The 18,965-nt window shown below is 38.8% G+C and overlaps 1 protein-coding gene and 1 long non-coding RNA gene across 2 annotated transcripts in view; both read left to right on the forward strand.

Annotated features, from left to right (window-relative positions):
* LOC121056865 overlaps window positions 1–18,961 on the forward strand; it is a 22,276-nt gene extending 3,315 nt beyond the window's left edge. The window contains exons 3-4 of the long non-coding RNA XR_005813544.1: window positions 14,338–18,183; window positions 18,403–18,961. This is a non-coding gene — a long non-coding RNA (uncharacterized LOC121056865). The remainder of the gene's footprint in view (window positions 1–14,337; window positions 18,184–18,402) is intronic.
* Window positions 358–16,908, forward strand: DGKE (diacylglycerol kinase epsilon). Its single transcript, XM_040530299.1, has 11 exons — window positions 358–1,262; window positions 2,917–3,076; window positions 3,406–3,525; window positions 4,442–4,585; window positions 6,547–6,704; window positions 6,979–7,030; window positions 7,196–7,309; window positions 7,701–7,772; window positions 8,313–8,440; window positions 9,303–9,414; window positions 9,730–16,908. Exons 1-11 carry the CDS (start codon window positions 799–801, stop codon window positions 9,919–9,921), a joined length of 1,716 nt encoding a protein of 571 aa, XP_040386233.1. The 5' UTR covers window positions 358–798; the 3' UTR covers window positions 9,922–16,908.
* Window positions 18,962–18,965: the final 4 nt, after the last annotated feature.

Raw genomic sequence — 18,965 nt, forward strand, 5'->3', positions numbered from 1 at the left:
ACTGTTACAGGGAAAGCTTCCCAGCACTACGTGAATGAATTTATGAGCAAAGAGCCGCTACGGGTGGGGCAGCGAAGGGACAAACACGGCGAACAAAGGGACAAAACTCAGCCAAGGGGGAACCAGCGTCCGGGGGCCGCTTGCGACAAGTCCCGCCCCCTTCTACAAATCGTGACAGAGTCGCGACATAGCCGGTGGCGGCCAGGCCCCACTTCCGGGCGGCGCCCGTTGCCTGGTACCCGCCGCTTCCGCTTCCTGCACTCTGCGCATCCCCGGCCGCCGGCTCGGAGCGGAGCCCCTCGGCCCGGTGCGGCCGGCCCGGCCCCGGCTTCGGCCTCGGCCCCGGCCCCGGCCCCGGGGAGCCGCCGTCAGTAGCCGAGGGAAGCGGGCACGGGGCGAGGGAGGTCGGTGGTGGGCGGCGGCGGCCCCCAGCGCATGGCCTCGGCCTGAGGGGGGGCGGCCCGGGGCCCGCGGGGCCGGGCCTCCCCCGCCGAGGGGCCTGAGGGGAGGCGCGGGGCCCTTGTAGGAGCCGGAGCCCCCCGGAGGCTCCGTGCTGGGGGCGGGAGGGGGCCGGGGGGCGGCTGGCCTTGTGCTAAGCGGCGGCAGAGCCCCTGGTACCAGGCCAGCAGCGGCATCCCTGTCCTGGATGCTGGCTGTGAGGGCACGGAGGTGCTGAGGGAGGGGTTAGAAGATGTTTCACGAAGCTGCTCGTTGGCTGCTGGAGCCAGGCAGCCGTTCGCGGGTTCGCCCGGCTGTCTTCTTGAGGGGTTAGGCTGGGAAGACCGAGCTGGGTGAGGAATGGCAGGCACGGAGGGCAGAAGCAGTGCTTCCTCCTCGTCCTCGGTCGTCGCGGACTGGAGCTTGGTGTTTTGGACTCTGTGCTCTGTCATCGTGCCGGTGCTGATCACCCTGTGGTGCAGCTTCCAGCGGTCCCGGCGGCAGGTGCTGAGACGTGACATCTTTCGCAAGAGCAAGCACGACTGGCACTACACCGATCTCTTCGGGCAGCCCTCCTACTGCTGTGTGTGTGCTCAGCACATCCTCCAGGGTGCTTTCTGCAGCTGCTGTGGGCTGCGTGTCAGTGAAGGATGCCTAAAGAAGGCTGACCAGCACTTTCTTTGCAAGGAAATTATGATGAGGAGTGATGGTAGAGCCCGCAGCTCTATGCTGCATCACTGGATCAGAGGCAACGTCCCACTCTGCAGCTACTGTGTGGTATGCAAACAACAGTGTGGCACACAGCCCAAGCTCTGCGACTACAGGTACTGCAAGGAAGTTTGGTTTTGTATGTGGAAGTGTGATGCTACATCCATGTTTAATTAACTGCAGTCTTTTTAGAACACATTGCCACAAAAACAATTTGAGAGAACCTAAAATGAAAATGGGTGCTTGTGGGTTACCTGAGTCATAGATTAAGGGCAGGATATTGCATCTTTGGTCTACCTGTTCTCTTGCTTGCATTTCTCCATAATGATGTGCTAGCTAATGTATAATTACATCTAAAAGGCAATGTCTAAGAGAGCTTATATTTTTACGGGACAGTCCTAAAAAGGTTCTAATGCACATGTCATTTGTACGTGAATAGCCTGAGCAATTTCAGTAGCATAGCGTGCATTTCAGATTGCCAAAATGTGCGTACGTCTCTGCAAAACTGGCATCTGCTTAGTGCAGCTAGAACAAACAACCATCCTATAACTGGTGTTTGTTTTTTGTTTTTGTTTTACCTTTTAAAGGATGCTCAAAAGAAGCTAATAGGAAGTTCTTAAAAGTTGCTGTAATATAATCTGTAGTTACAGTTTGTAGTAAGAACGACAAAAAGTTTTAAGAAATTGAAGGGCTCATACTGTCATCAGTAAGGTTGCTTGTAAAGTTGTTGGCATGGCACACAGTGGCATATTAGGCTAGAACATAGAGGTAGTGGCACACATCCTGTGTAAAGTGTGACCTCTGCGTTCTCAAAGGATGTCTGCTTTTGCTCTATTTCTGTGTGATACTGTGAAATTGCATGGTAAGTTAGCAGAATTCCATCATACATGAGCATACTGTCAGAAACAAAACCTTAAGAGAGAGTATGTCTATGAGAGCAGGAAAGGAACAGGATTATGAATGCAAAAGGAGGAAGAATGAGAAAAGCAGACAATAACTGTCAATAGTCCCTGTCTACAGTACAGGGCAAGTATCATCGCTTCCCTAGTTGTGTGCTGGATTAAGCAGAAGGACTCCAAAAATAGCTTTCACGGCTGCTTAAACCAAGGCTTTTTAGCAAATGAAGATTAATATTTTGCAGAGGCTGGCAAGAGGTATTGCAGTATTCCCTCTTGTTCTAGTCTGTTTGCCAGGGCAGCTTTTAGAGTAGGTCAAAAAGCTGAGCAATTTTGCATAGCAAAATCCCATCAGCCTTGCACAGTACTGTGTAACCTTTTAGGTTTCAGACCTAAGGGGTATTATCACTTTTAGGAAACTTATCACCAAAGTCAATTAATGGAATTAGTAACACTTGAAATTATTAAACTGAACTCTAGTGTGTGCTTTTTAAGGATGGATAGGAGTTCAGTTTCTCATACAAGCTTTCAGTGTAACTGCTGCATACAGTGCAAGGTGGTATTTATAGCACTTAAGTTTTGGAGATAAAAATGAGTTAATTTAAAATTGGTATCTTTATTTATCAGAATGCAACTGTTTTTCTAGACTTTTGAGGACATGATCAAGTTATGTAATTTTCTGTAGCCAATACATAGTCACTTGAATTTCCAGAGAGTGCATGCTTTTCTCTATAATGTGCTTAAAATATTACTTATAACAGTGCGTGTAAACATAAGTACTTCTCAGAAATTAGTCTCTCTTTCTAAAATACATAAGCAAAATTTGTGTCATTTGTTTGAGGATTTCTCTTGATTTTTTTGGTCTTTTTTCCAGATGTGTGTGGTGTCAGTGTACTGTACATGACGACTGCATGCTGGATTGTTTAAAGATCGAGGAGTGTACGTTTGGAGAATTCAGAGACTTAATTATTCCACCATACTACTTGTCCACAGTCAACCAGCTGCGTAAAGACAAAAGAACCGATTATGAAAAGGTAATTGCCTTCTGCTTCTTGTTTTTATAATGTATTGTCTGGCTTCTGTTTTTTAATAAAACTGGAAAACTTGATAAAGATGTAGGAAGTTTTGTTTGTTTGTTTTTTACATCACAAGAACTGAGTTTATAACGCTGTAGCATTTGTTCTCCCAAGCACTGTAGAACGAATCTTCAGCCTTTGTGTTGAAAGTATTTGTTTGTTTTGACTACATCAGACTAATTGGTAACTTCCTCATTTCAGCACTTGGAGGGAACTGATTATGAAGCAAGGCTTTAGACATTTTCAAACATGCAGTGTTTGTGTGACTTACCGTCATCTTTTTGCAGATAGTACCTTATGGCAGAAAACACTGGATCCCAGTAATCGTACTGGCTAATACTCGTAGTGGAAACAACATGGGTGAAATTTTACTGGGAGAATTTAAAATTCTGCTGAACCCTGTTCAGGTAATTACAGTGAAAAGCCACTATAACTAAGTAACAGTTTAAATTAGAATCAGCATCACTTTACTTCCATAATGGTAGTAGGATCTTTTGGAAGGTCAGTAAAGGAAACAAATTCATGCAGTTTGTTTTAGAAAGAATAAGGTTGTGTGGAGAATAAAAATTCAGAGGTCCCCCCGCTTCCATGTTTTTTCTGGTTCTTTTAATAGTTGTGCAGTTTTCTATTTATAGTAGTACATGTAATTCTGCTTTGATAGTCACGTGCTTATTAACAATATACTTTTTTTAGAAATAGAAATATTTAAATCTTCTTAATTTGGAACGTGTGTTTAAAGCCTCGCTTTACTTGTGAAAATGTCGGTGTTTACAGTTGCTGTTTTGTGTTGTTGCTTTCCCTTTAAAGTCCACTTGAGATGGCACAGGATGTTGACGTTAAGGCAATTAGTTGTTCCTTGGATTTCCTGGCTGTACCTTAATATTCTCCCTGTGAAGTTTAAAACTGAATCTTAGAATACAGACTAATAGAAAACACTACACATTTGTTTTAAATGCATCCCAGTAAGGCTTTACAAAATAAACTTCTTTGTATCCTGAATATTTTAAAGTAACTTTTTATCTGAAGCCTTTCATCTTTACAAAACTCATGAAAATGTTACTAGATACAGACTTTTCTTAGGACTTGGTCAGCTTGATTTATCAATGGCTTTTATTCCTAGCGAAGCAGCTGGAGCTATTTTGTGACTTCAGGTGACCGAATTCTGCTCATAAAAATCAAAACAGCTTAATTGCTTATGTAGTATTATAAATAGAGAATGTTTGTTTTACATTAGAATAAACATCTTGAAGTTGTTTATCTGTGAGGCAAATCATGAGTCATATTTTGTGAACCTATGGAACTCCTTATTTTCCTTTATTCTAGGTTTTTGATTTAAGCAAAACTACGCCTGCTAAAGCACTCCAACTTTGTACCTTGCTGCCTTGCAATGCTGTCAGAGTTCTTGTCTGTGGTGGGGATGGTACAGTAGGCTGGGTCCTGGATGCAATTGATGAGATGAAGATAAAGGTATTGTGTTTCAAATTAAAGGATATCTTATGGTGAAATGAGTTTTGGAGCTGCTGAATTGTTACACCTTAATCTTTAACCTGCATTTATTGTCTTCATCTTCCTGAATAAGCCTACAGAGAAATATTTGCAGAATTGCTTATTCATATCAGGGGCAAAACCACATCTTGTAATAATGCATTTTTTCCTGTATCTCAGGAAAAATATGTAAAAGCTTTAGAATTAAAAATTTATTTAAATTTGTTTTTTTCTGTAGAACAAGAAAAGAACAGATGCAGGCATTTTTATACATTGTTCTTTCCTCTTTGTCTAAACAGACTTATTTTGCTATCAGTAGCCATTATTAGTAATGCCAATCTGCTCTGTTTATTTCTCCCTAAGCACTTTTTTAATAACCCCATAATTTTTGCCAGCTACAGTGGTTATATTGCCAGTGCATAAATGAGGGCTGTCATGTGTTTTTACTATTTATGGTGTATTCTAAAGAACCTATCAATCTGCACTCATCCATTAACAGCAAATAGAACAAACATGCTGTATGTTTGGTGTTGATTTGAAAGGGAAGATAATCCAATTTACAGGGTACTGCTAAGAACCCGTGAGAAGATCGAGAGTAAAGAATAACTACCAGGGCTCTTGTACTTTACTTAGTAATCTTTTACTCTAGTGATATAAAAAAGTCTTCCTTTATCAATATCTCTTTTTTGTCTGTTTTGGCTGTGAATCAATTGCAGCATTTTTAGTAGCTTTATTTTTTTGATGCTGCTTTCATGTTAATGCATGAAATGTTGTCATTGAAGGCCATTATTACAACTCCATGCATAATAAAACTGAGCTTCTTTGAGACTTTTTATGTACTGATAAAGTAGAAATAGAACAAAGAACTATAAAGCTAAACTAATATGGGTATGTGGTTATTTGGTCTTGGACACTTGATATATTGTCCCCAGAGCCAATATAGTTGATGAAATCTGTGGTCTTTGCTACCAGGTATTCAACTGAGGCATTGGAGTTACATAGATACCATTAAGATTATCAGCAAAACCTTTTTGTTATCAGCAGTAGATTGTGTACTCCATTCATCTTGACTCTCAAATCCAGGTTGCCAGGCAGAAACCTCTTGTTGAAAAGTAGTAACCATAATGCCACATTTTCAAAGTATTTTTCACAGCTGAATGTCAAAGGTCATAGTACGTCTGAAACAATTGTTCATGCTTCTGTGGTAAAGAGAGCAAAGACTTGTGCTAAAGTGGCTGTTTTGAATGTTTGTTTCTGACACTTGCTGTGTGATCTGCAGAGGCGATTATCATCTGCTCCGTCTGTTCATGACAGATAAATTTGTGTGTGTATGTTGCAATTTTGAAACTTAGATACTGACTTTACTTTGAGTGTGTGAATTTCTGTCCACAGTTGAAATGCTCTAGTATTACATGCATCAGTTTTTTTTAGAACTAACATCAATTCAGTCTTCTAAGAGCCTTTTTGTTGCTCCCTATGGTCCACAGCCTCGTGTGTTCTTTCTGTTTCTAGGCATTCATAGCAGAGCACTTCCCCAGAGGTATATGCAACAATAGTGTTAGTAACTTACCATACCCATGGTTGCAGCAAGTAGAAAATTAGGAAATCAGATGAGAAGTTCAGGCTTCTGCTTCCAGTTCCAAAGCTTCGTTCTTCTGAGGGGATGCTCTGTTCGGTATTAGTAATGCATTGTTTTCTTTTTTTTTTTTTTTTTTTTTACTTTTTCTCCGCACAATGGCTTAACATTTCCTTTCTTTACATTATCACTACCGTAAGTACTTAAATGGGCCATCTGCTGTACTAGTACTGCCAGCTGTATCACTGCACTATATAACAAGCTCATCTGAAGATTAACGATGTTTATCAAACTTGAACATTTAGGGTGAGAAGGTAGAAAATGAATGCTAAAAATATAGTTAATATGCAGTGTTTTTGTGTCCTAGGGGCAAGAACGCTTTATTCCACAAGTTGCTATTTTACCTCTGGGAACAGGTAATGACCTGTCTAATACACTGGGCTGGGGTGCAGGTTATGCTGGAGAAGTCCCTGTAGAACAAATCTTACGAAATGTCATGGAGGCAGATGGAATCAAACTAGACAGGTAAGTAACAGTGAAAAGATAAATTCTATATAACCAAGTATTACTGTAGGTCTACTGCTACCCCATTAAAGCAGTATATGTAAAGTACACAGTGGATTAGGGAACTGCAGAATAACTGAGGTCCAAAATTAGTCTTTATTTAGTTTTTCTGCAGTGCTTAACTCTTTTATAATGTAGCTAAATCTGAATCTTTCGAGATTCATAACTACAGCTTTGATACTAAGTGAGAATAGTTTGTCTGCCACGCATCTAAATAATGGCTGTTGTTTTTCAGATGGAAAGTTCAGGTAACAAACAAAGGATACTACAATTTAAGGAAACCAAAGGTATGGCTTGTGATTATAAATATGGGTTCTATGGAATAGCTGTATCATTTTCTGTTTACCTGCTTTATGTTTTTTTCTGGTTACCTGCTTCCCATTTAACATACTGACTCTTAAATCCTAATAATAATATTTCAGAAGGTCATAAATAGAAATTCTCTCTTACAGGTGTTCACAATGAACAACTACTTCTCTATAGGACCTGATGCTCTGATGGCTTTAAATTTCCATGCTCATCGTGAGAAGACTCCCTCTCTGTTTTCCAGCAGAATTATTAATAAGGTATGTTTCATAAAGTGACACTTTCACCTTCTAGTTGCCGACTTGACTTAAGGCTATTTTTAAAGACTCATCATGATTATTTTTCTGCATAGCGTGACAGAAGTTCTTCCAATTAAATTGTAGTTTCATCTTAATTTCTACTGGATTTTCAACCCTTAGGACTCTGTCAAGGACTGCATTACTCTGAAATAAAATATGTCTTCAGATATTAATGAACCGTAGTGATATAATCTCTCTGCACAGCTGCCTTGTTGTGCAAATGTTACATATGCATTTTAGATGATAAGCTTTGAAGAACCATAACTATACATGAGCATTTAAAATATATTTCATATTTATTATCTTTTTTAACAATGCTTTCTGTTCTCCCTTGTTTTTGTTTGTTTTGCAGGCTGTTTATTTTTTTTATGGAACCAAAGACTGCTTAGTACAAGAATGTAAAGATCTTAACAAGAAAGTTGAGGTAAGTTTTTTAACTTAATTGTTCTTTGGACAGTCAGGGAAGTAGAGAAATTTATCTTGTGAAAGGAAGGGAAAAAAACTGTGCATTTTACATCTATATGTAATATGATCTATATGATACTTGTGTGAGGATAGCTCTGGACTCAGTGGAAATTTTTTGATCTTCCAGGCTCCTTTGCTATTTGCAACTTTATTCGTGGAATTCATGCCTTCGAGCTTACTGAAAATTACTAAAAACTTTTCTGGTCTTGACTCAGATCTCTGAGTTCAAATACTGATACTGAGATGAAATCTGTACTAGAGAATTAAATAAGTGAGAATTCATTTTTCTTTATTAACAGAAAGTGATTACAGGTTGTGTAGTCAGAAATCATTTTTATTTAAGTATGAAAAGAAAATGTTGTATTTGTACAGGGCCAATTTTGCTCACAGATGTGTTTTTTTTCTTCAAGTGGAGGCCTATTAGACAAAGAGAATAACTAGCTTATGTTGAAGTATTGAATTTCATTCATGGTAATTAACTTCTGTTTGTCTTTTAAAGCTAGAGTTGGATGGTGAGAGAATTGAGTTGCCCAATTTGGAAGGCATCATTGTCCTGAATATTGGGTACTGGGGAGGTGGCTGTAGGCTTTGGGAAGGAATGGGTGATGAACCTTATCCCTTGGCAAGGTATGCAGTACCTCTTTTTTTTTTTTTTTTTTTCATTTTAACAGTTCTTGTGGTGTAAACAATTCCCCCCAGTAGGCTGTGCTTACGTAATAAGTCTTGCCTGAAAGTCAGGATTCTTTTTGTTAGAGACTAGAACTAAGTGCATCCCATGCGTCAGGTTTGACCTTCTCAAAATGTCTGGCCTGATTAAGCAATAGGGTTGAAGAGACTATTAGAAACAGCCTTCAAAAATTAGAAGATACTTACGTCATGGAAGTCAAATTTTTGTTGCCTTATTATTGCTCTATATTTTAATTAGTATTAAGACATGTTCTTTTCTAGTCTGAAATGGATGTAAATGGATGTAAGTTGGCTGGAGCAGTGCTAAATTGTGGGCACATGAGATTTTCCCTCTTACGACTTCCTTCTTTAGAAAATGCTTATGAGGCTGAATTTCTAAAAATTATTCGGCCAAAGTTCTTTGCCAAAATCTAGGGAAAAATAAAAAAAAGGCAATTAAAAGATTTTCTTGTGGAATAATAAGTGACTAAAAAGACAGCAAGACAGAAAAGTTTACAAATTTCTGAAGTGGAAATCCACCAAGGGCCTTAAATATGCATTAGGAGTTTTAGAAAATAATATATCCATGATTGCCAGTAACTGTGTAGGGTGTACCAACCGGAGCATTGCTCTGTACTTGGCCGGCTTTTGTACAGCTGTGCTTGCTATTCAGTGTGACTTACTATTCAGCAGGAAATAAATAGTTCGAACATTTGTAGATTAACAGTTGTCTTCTTTATAGTAACAGATAAAAGACTAATATTTGGATGGGCATTTCAGAGTTCATGAACATCACTAAAAGGTCTGCTTTCTTAATTCATAGACATGACGATGGACTTCTGGAGGTTGTTGGAGTTCATGGTTCTTTCCACTGTGCCCAGATTCAGGTGAAACTAGCAAATCCTGTTCGTCTAGGGCAGGCACATACAGTAAGGGTAAGTACTATTTATAAACCTGTTTCCCTAATTTTTTTTCAATACGCAGCATACAATTTCAGGCACTCAGCTGTATGTTCTAAAGTTGCATTTTGCAGTTGAGCAGGATGCTTCTTTTGCGTAATAAATTTAATTATGTTATAATTAGGAATCCTCTGTTGCTGTGGTTGGTAACCTAAGAGTAGAACTAATTATGTACTAAGTTTCTCCCTGGCTGATCTCAGACCGTGCAACATCAGTACATTGTAGTTATAAAAGGGATCTTCAGAGCTACATTTAACTGCTATGATTGTGTGTTCTTCTGTTTAATACTAGCTGATCTTGAAGAGTTCAAAGATGCCAATGCAGGTGGATGGAGAGCCGTGGGCTCAGGGGCCATGCACTGTTACCATAACTCATAAGACACATGCACTGATGTTGTATCACTCGGGTGAACAAACAGATGACGACGCTTCCAGCGTGTCTGAGCAAGAGCACGTGAGAGAACAGACAGATGAAGATGTATAGATTTTGTGGAATGTAATGTAATACAAAGAAGAACTTCAGCCCATTAAAAACAGTGAGAACACTTAACCTAGATCAATGATTGCGCTGTAAGGTTCATACTTGTAAATGAACCAGGGTCGATGAAAAAGCCGTGCTTTCACATTCATGAAAACTTTCACAGCCGAATTACCACAACTGCTTTGCCTTTTAGATTGATAGTGGTACCCAGCCTTTCTAGCTGGAGGAGCCAGTTACTCTGTCAGGGAAGGACCAGATACAGAAGCCCTTCCTTGTTGTGGAATCAGATCTTCTGCACATATACAATATAGTATGCAAAAATTTTGATACCCTTGAAAAGGGGAACAGTTGGAGTTCAGCCTGCTTCCACCTGTTATTTTCCCCAGGAATGCTTCCAGAACAGAAAAACAGACCAAGTAAAATGTGGGCTGTTTTTTTTCTGTCAACAGCCTGCTGGTCCTGTCTGCCATCTCTTCTTGGGAGTAGGACAAACTCTTTTTTGTGCACCTGTGTGTGCAGTACATACCTAGAAGGTTTGACAGGGAGGGTGGAGATGGGGGGCTCTTGGAAAGGCAGCTAGCAAGGAAAGGTGGCTTTGGACCAGAGGTTTCTGGAAAAGGTCTGTTAGCAAATGACTTTTTCAGTGGCTTTGTAAGCCATAGATGGAGTATTCCTGAGTACCCAAGATACAAGTTCAAAGTAGTTGTACCATGACTTGCACTGAATGATCCTGTGACTGACTGCTTCAGTTCAGCAAGAGATTAATTCTAGTTTTTGTAAATAGTAACATATTGTAGTTCTAGAGGAGGCTTCGTGGAAGAAAACTTGGAGCTGTCTGTTTTAGCTGTGTATAGGACGGTTTTAAAGAAGTAATGATAGCTGGCAAATCTTTTTTTTAAGAGGCTTGTTAAAGATCTTGCTTTGTCGTTACCTGGAAACAATCAATAGCAAGTCAGTCTGTTAACTGTTTCAGTATGAATTGTGGAGGTTGAGAGCTAAGTTTGCAGAGGTTAGCAAGTTCTTTTGTTCACGTGTATCATTTGATGTGCGTGTGGGGGAAATGGACACATTTGTTTTCTGACTGGCTCTTAGGGGGGTCAAAGATACTTTGGCCCTGAATCTTCATTTCTCATGAGAATACAGGGCCAGGAAAAGGTTAGTGGCCTATACTGACAGTAAAGGTTAAGAACACACACACCAGTACATGTAAACGGTCAATTTGACATATCTGAAGCTTCTCAGGTTCAAAGCTTCTCAGGTAAAAACATCTTCATGGCTAACAGAAGTAAAAACCTGCTTCCTTTTTTGTTTTCTTTTAGAGGTATTTTAAGCCTGCAGCAGGTGAGAGCTATGAGTTAGGATTTGAAGTTTGTAACTAATAATTCAGTTAAGTCCAGTTGAGTTCTTGAATAAGAAGAGAATTTATACTGAGTGTATGTTGCATAAGCTAAGATCATAAGAGAAGTTGAGGGGCATTGATCATAGCTTGGAATGTTGCTGCTTTTGTCAAACTCCTCCAGTCACTATTTTTTTTACGCTAACTGAAAGCGAAACCACTGGGTAAAGTAGACTGTTTCTAGGTTTTGTAAAATGAAACTGTTTTTCAGCTATCTGTAAAACAAAGTTTGCATTAACAGTGAAGGAACTATTTATATTTTAAAATAATTTATTTAAGCCTTGGAAATGTTAGTATTTTTAGAACCTTCAATTGTAGTCCTCTTTGGAGAGCATTTTTAAATTGATGGTATTCACTCTAGAAAGTGTACATGCTAGATCTTAAAATACTACTGATTGCCAGTGAATTTATAGTTGTCTGGATATGTGACCAGAGTGTAACGAATTGTAAAACAGAAGCCACTTGTAAATTCCATATTCATTAGCCTCCCACACCTCATCTTAATTATTTTATAATATGTAAATACAGAGGACAAATTTATAGTTAAGTCTATATAAAAAGTATTTAAAATACGCAAAAACATGCAATGTTAGATAAATCCAGTATCTTGACCTTTTTTGTTGTTGTTACGGAGGTTCAATTTGTATTGTAGCTTCAAAAGTCTTGCTAGTTATTTATTTTTACTTGGATAATTTACAGACATTAGCATCCCAAAAATACTTAAGTTCTGTGCTATGGTTCTCATGTAACTATTGTTTACAAACAACTGACAAGTCTCTGGAAAAGTAGGGTATGTGCTATGAAGGGCAGTATTTCGTCTACTTAATTTAAACTATTCAGAATGCAGTTTAAAGAACTACCTAAAGTTGATCAGATGATTATTCAAATTATTTTATAGCTTAAGACTCTTTAACAGTTAAGAAGTTCACTTCTTAAACTCCCAACGTCCTGAAAAATATGTGACGTGAAGACTTTGAAAGCTTCCTTTTTTTTTTCCTCCAGTGGGTGAACTGACTTTTCCACATCTGTTTTGCCTGAATGTGTACCAGTGGTATTGTACTATGTTTGTGCAGACTAGATCCTCACACTTACTGCAGATTGTTAGGAATCCAGTCCTAAATATGTGAAATACTCTTTGGGAAATGCAAATATATCTATTTGGGCTTTGGGCACTTTTGGGGGAGAACCCCCAAGAAATGGTCTTGTTTGTATTGGACAGATCATCATCCCCGTCTTGCATGTGGAAGTGAAAAAGTTTGTTTCAACAAGCTGACTCTTGGTGAGCACAGGAAATGGTAGGCAGCATGTGTAGCCATTTTAGTCATGGAAAGCCTCTTGTAAAATTGTATTTATGGTATGGAGAATACTCTGTAAGTATCCAGTTCCTAAACAAATGTGTGGTCATCCTTCTATTATAATTATATCTTTGTCATATGCATGACGAAAAAAAAATCTTTCTAAACATACGATGTTAGCACTAGAATCTGCTGGGAAGTCTTGCTGTTTCCAACACACCATTCTTTGATTTACATGCGTCCTCCTTTCCAGTATGTTGTAAATTGTCCTAAAGTTGGTTTTAGTCCAACTTCAGAGAGCTCATATATATGAGCAACAGGCTCCCAGATTCTAATGCTGACGTAAATGAACTTCTCTAACTTATAATATAGCTGTAGTTGCTTAATGTCATGTGTGTTGTGGCTGTAAAACTGCTACATGTTTTTTTCATGTTGGAGGTGCATAAAGCACCAGTACAAATAGCTACTGTATAGATAGCTCCTCTGAAAACAGATCGGAAACCTGAAAATACTGCAGTACGTCCTTTACCCAGAAGAGGGTGCTCTGCAGCTGGATCTCATGTCCTGCGTGGAAGGATTCTCCCTTGCCCTCTTACTGATTAACATTGGGGAAAATAGTGACAAATAATGAATAGTTTCTTCTGGCAGTCTTCATACAGTATAACTTTGCATAAAATGTGTAGAGTGAATAATAACATAAATTGTCAAGCACTCAAAAGTGAATTTACAAAATCTTATTTTGAAGTTTTATTGCAGTATAGGCTACCTTAACAGAACTTTGGTCAGATGCTGATAATTTCCTTTATTGTAGGTTCTCAATCCTGTGAAATGCAAACAGCAAACTTTAACTTATTTGGAGAGTCTTTCTGTGTGTGAGCTTCCTGCCTTACTCAAACCTAGTTTGTTTACATGTTCATTCAGGCGGTATGTGTGTGCATTTCCATATGCGTAGAGATTTTTGTCATAGGCTTTGTTTTTACTTTTTCTTATCCTATACTTTGAGCAATTCATAGCAGGGTTAAACTGTTTCAAACACCACATGCCTTTTGTATCTTTATCCTTGTATGGACTATTTAAAAAGGTGTCTGAAGTCCAAAAGTGCATTCTTCATCTTTAAAAACAGCTGAGGTGAATGGCAACCACATTCAGCTTTGTTTTCTTTCTACTGCGATTGTGAGATTTGTTTCAAATTACTTTAATTTGAAGTTATGCTCAAATTTTAATATTTTTCTCAGCTCTGTTATGAATTGCATTTCATTTCCTTAATATAAAGATGGTATAGCTTAATTTATGCACGTGGTAATTGTGTACGTTCAGTTTTCTGTTGCCCCTTCATAGTTTTATGTTTTCAGGTCTTGCTTTTCTTAGGCACTGAGTAACTTGGAACACTGTTTACTATAGTTAGAAGCTTTAAGTACTGTTCTTGGAATACAGACTTGAGTTTCTCCTGGTTGCATGAGAAAATGCTACCGTGTTTGAACACGCTTGGAGAAAATTGTCTTCTTAAAGCGATGTTTATAGCAAAAGTTTAAAAAATTTTTATATATATAATTTCAGCTGATTCAGATTGAGACTTTGTTCCCTGGTACATCTTGTCTTGACAGCATTTGCAACTATTCAGTAAGTACTTTTTTCCCCTCAGTCATTTTTCTCATTTTTAGCTGGCATACTTTAGCTAAAACATCAATTGGGACAGTGTCAGAAGCTGTGCTGAAACAGGGTACTGAGCTTCTCTTCTGTTTGTTTTATACTTTATGCCAGCTGGTTTGTCAAAAACACAAACTGGAATGGTTTCACACAGCATATTCATAACCCACCTTTTTTGCCCTTTTCAGTCACCATAATTTCTAATTTACTCAGACTGACACCTGGAAAATATTAGAACGGGCACCTCAGGTGTAGTGTTCCCTGTCCTCCAGACGTATTTTGAAAGTACAGTTTTTGCTTTTTGCCACTGGGGAGGAATCTCCACTTTCTCCACAGGTTCTCTCAGAACTAGTAGTTCTAAGTTCTGGTTTAGGTTCTGCCAATTCCTTCTGGGTCTACATTACATGCACTGATGCTCACAGCTTTTTAGTGTATATTATTGTATCTAACTGGTTTAAAAAAAAAAGCACTGTACATTAGCTGTAAACAGCATAACAGTATCAATGCTACAATGCTTCTTCTTTTTTACTTAAGAACAAACACTTCTTGGTAGAGCAGCACTGTAGCCTAACTGGTTAATATACATGTAAGAGTAGGACACTTAAGAATCTTTGCATGTGTTCTAACTGAAAATCCTTTTTTGTTCTGTATTTCATATCTAGTATTAGCAGTTTTCTTTTTTAAAAGAAACAAGATTGTACTTGGTTAAGAGTAGACTAGGGTATCTTTAGATTTAAAAATGCTAGTAGCATCACTGATCCTGTTGAATGTGAACCACTTGTTTTAAAATGTTCCGACTTTTCTGAGAAACTGTAGCTGCTTCCTGAACACGGGAATGAAATGAGAGACCACTTTTTCATTTAGCAATTAGGTAGATTGAGAGAATGTACACATTCAGTATTTCAGTGTTGTTTAGGCTGCAGTTTGAAAGACATGGCAGATCAAAATATCTCACTAAGAATGCTGAATACCCAGTTCAGGTTTTGGTCATCTCAGGGAGAGACTTCTGGCTGGAGTAAAGCCACATGCCTCAACTAAACCTAGTGATGTTATGCTGACTTGCATTAGCTGAGGATCTGGCTTTTACTGTTTGAAAGTATGAATGTATTCAAAATTTTACTTTGTTTTTCATTAATGCTACCCTGTTTGCTGTATACTCTTATTGTTGTATGTAATTCATTTGTTTATTTGAAACTTATTTGCAGATTTCAGCATAAATCACTTTTTTTCTTAAGAGTAAGTGGGAACTAATATTGTGAGTTTATTGCATTCTGTGTCTTTGAAGTTTACATCCCTCAAAAGCCATTTTGTCTGCTACCAACTATTGTAATCCTTAGAGTACCTCCAGCCATCTTCTCTTTATAGGGTTTTTATAGTTAAACAGAACGGATTTTTATTTTTGTAGCTTGTAACTTCAATATGTATACTAGTAACTTCTATTTAGTAATTAGTGATCAGAGTACTGTAAAAATGTGACTCTTAAGAGCTGTAACTTTAAATTAATAACTACTTAAATGAAAATACCAGCATGTTAAAAAAAAAAAAAAAAAGTTATTCTTTAGCTTGGAAATACTGTGATGCTGTGACTTGGAATTTGTATTGAATGTGTTCATGCATATTCTGAAATTGCACTATAGGGGAAAAAATGAGCTTAAAATGCAAATAATAAATGAAAAGGTAGAATTTTTAACATTTTTTTCAACCAAGGAGGATTACGTTTGGGATTTGATGGTTTCTTGTGGGTATTTTTGTGTTTTTTTTTTTTTCCTGCAGAGCCCTAAAGCAGGAATGATCATTGCACTTGACAAAACAGTTGTTTCCCTATGGTGCAGTTTAACACACATGTATTACTTAGTGTCCAACCTCAGCAAAAGCCATTTGCGCCTTTCCCACCTCTCTTCTCAGAAAACAAAATCCTAGAGCAAAACTGAATGCTCGTAGTCGTAAAGTACATGAGATCTTACTTGCAAAAAAAATAGCCAGGCAGCATAATATTGAACCTCCAATGCAAATTTTTAAAGACAAAAGTTGTTACATTTTTTCTTTACATCATGATGCTTTCAAATACAAAATTGTTTTTTCTTTGTTTAAAAGAAGGCAGGTAGAAATGGGAAGATAAGGAGGTATTCATGTACAACTCCTACTCACAAAAGCTGGGAAATGTCCTTTATTTGCTGTGTAGGCACACAGCAAGTGTGATTCTAGAACTCTGCATAAAGCTCTGCTTTGTTTGTGCTCTTACTGGCTTAATCCCTTATTTCTGAAGCAGGTGATACTAGCATTGACATGTGAAATAGTGACAGGTTTACTCAAATTATTACATGTGGGTGATATGTATTATTTGAGTAATTGGGCCAAGTTTTGTCTGTAGGCTCCATCAGGTTCTGAGGTGGCACTCCACCTTAACACAAGTGAAACTGAAGAAAACGTTTGTGTTTAGTCAATAGTATTGTGGCCTATTTCTTGTGACTTAAGCTCCCAGAAGGCTCTTTTGAGAAACATCTGCTCTGTATTCTTCATAGAAGTTTGCAACTATAGATTTTTCACAGTACTGACTCTGTTACTAAATTTCCTATTGCATCTTTTTGTTGTTGTTATTTGTACTGTATTTCTCTGTAGACTGAAGTGTGTGGATTAAAGTATTTAAACTCAGTTTTTCCTGTTCCTCACTATGCACAGAAGCAAATGTGAGTTTTTGAATCCATAACAACCTAGTGATGAAGACTGCTGCCTGGCTTTAGGGGGCTGGAGTATGATAAGCTTCTTTCAGTTTCTACCTTTCCCTTTATGCTTGTTCAGCAAGCCTCCCCATTACAGGTAATAAACTGAAACATTCAGCACATAAATGGCCCGAAGCATTAAAATTCTGTCTGGTGCAATGCTCTGGGCTGCAGAGCTGGACCAGCAGTTTCTTATGTAGCATGCATGCTACATCTTTTTAATAAACTATTACATGTGTATATGGGGCATCCTTCCTGGGTAAGCATTCACAAGTTTTTATAATGGCTAGCAGTTTCTTGCTTGGATCTTACAAAACATTTTATCACTTAAAAGGTTCTGTAGCTTTTTTCAAATGGGTTAAAATAGGGTTGAAGGAGATGGGTTTTGTACTGTGTGGAGGTATTCACCTGAGGGGAAAAGCTGAGTTCGTATGGCTTTATAATAGATACTTTGTTTAAAATCATTAAAAAAACAGACTTCAGTAGTGAGATGAAATGTCTTGATTGTTCTATATTACCTGTGTTGTTAATTATTAGGGATGTTAGAACAGTGTGTGCTTTTTATTTAGCCAAAGGGGAAGACAGGTCTACAAATGTATTATTTAGAAATTGCTCTTTACAGATAAGGTTTTTAACAGCAGATGTTTTGGTGTTACGTGGTGTTAACATAAACTGGAGCAGGAGGAGGGATGCTGAACACAAGTCGGCAAACCACATGCAGGGCTTTCCACAGAAAGGGAAAACTGCTGCTGGAAGAAGTTCAGAGATCAAGTGGCTCAATGCTTTTTCCTGATGGCAGCAGATGGGTTAGTTTGAGCCTTTGGCAGTGAATAAATCCTCCTGGGGGGGCTCTTTATCATGGTGTCAGTTCTGTTCCCCAAGTCCTCTCCTCCGTTCCCTGATCTAATTTGCACAAAAGAGAGAATGGGCTCTGGCCTCTTAGCTCCCATATTATGCCACAATCAAACCTTTTAAAGACTGTTTGTGTGTTGTTTCCCCTTCAGTATTGGGTCAAAGCATAGATAGCAGGTTTTTCTCTTATGTGGGTAAGACAATAGTTTCACAGAGCACTGAGGATCAATGACACTAATGTTATTACAAGATCTAGGTTTAATGCATTTTTAATGTTTTTAGAACTGCTGGAGTGAACTGTGCAAAGCACCAGCTTGAGCCAGTTTTGCCTGAAGTGTAACAAGTCACACCACAGGTAGGTGTGGAGAAGCGTGTGGTTTTAGAGAAGTGCAAGTCAAGAGTGCAGCTTGCTGAGGTTCTGTCTCTGCTTTGTGATAAATAAAAACAAATCTGTAAAATAGTTGGTAAATGAAAAGTAAAGTGGTTGTGTAGGGGTCCAAACAATGTTCAAGTAGTCTAGCTTTCAGCACTCAAGGGCTAAAACTGTTCTCAGGATATCTGTTTTCCTGTTAAGGAAAAGCCCTAACTGCAGAGCTGTGAAGGCACAAACTCTGCCTGTTTCCTGGTGCGGCTGGGGGCAATGTGAGAACGTGCTGCTCACCACAAGGTAACAGATGGCCACGGAGCCCCCGTGACAATGCTGTGCGGATCTTTGCCTGTGCCACCCAGCAGCGCTGGAGCCCATTGTCCCGGCCCTGCTGCAAAATCCCAATTCCACGCTGAAGAGCTGCAGAAAGGAGCCTCGGTCTCTCAGACCTGCAAAAGAGCAGCTCCCCGTGTCATTCATTGAAAATATGGAAAGGGCAATGCATATAGAAATCTAATTATTGGCAGGCCCTGCCTGTCTTTTAGTATGATAATCGCAGGCCCTCACGCTTTCTTGTGCACGGACCCCTGAAAGGTAATAATGAAAGCAGAAGTTAAACTATTGAATCTCCATCAATCATTCATTGTTTGCTTTGATTACAGTGACACGACTTGGGTTTGTTCCTGAACTGCGCTCAGAAGCTGTTATTGATGGCATTAAGATACTTTAAAGACAAATACACCCTTGTTCCACCACCGCCACCCCCCTCC

Source organism: Cygnus olor, chromosome 18, assembly GCF_009769625.2.
Source record: "Cygnus olor isolate bCygOlo1 chromosome 18, bCygOlo1.pri.v2, whole genome shotgun sequence".
NCBI lineage: Eukaryota > Metazoa > Chordata > Aves > Anseriformes > Anatidae > Cygnus > Cygnus olor.

What these genes read in the sequence shown, in the direction of transcription:
- DGKE (XM_040530299.1), top strand. Translation starts at nt 799, where the DNA reads ATGGCAGGCACGGAGGGCAGAAGCAGTGCTTCCTCCTCGTCCTCGGTC. An exon ending in AAAGAACCGATTATGAAAAG is followed by an intron (nt 3,077 to 3,405) that starts GTAATTGCCTTC and finishes ATCTTTTTGCAG; the next exon opens with ATAGTACCTTATGGCAGAAA. An exon ending in GGCAGGCACATACAGTAAGG is followed by an intron (nt 9,415 to 9,729) that starts GTAAGTACTATT and finishes GTTTAATACTAG; the next exon opens with CTGATCTTGAAGAGTTCAAA.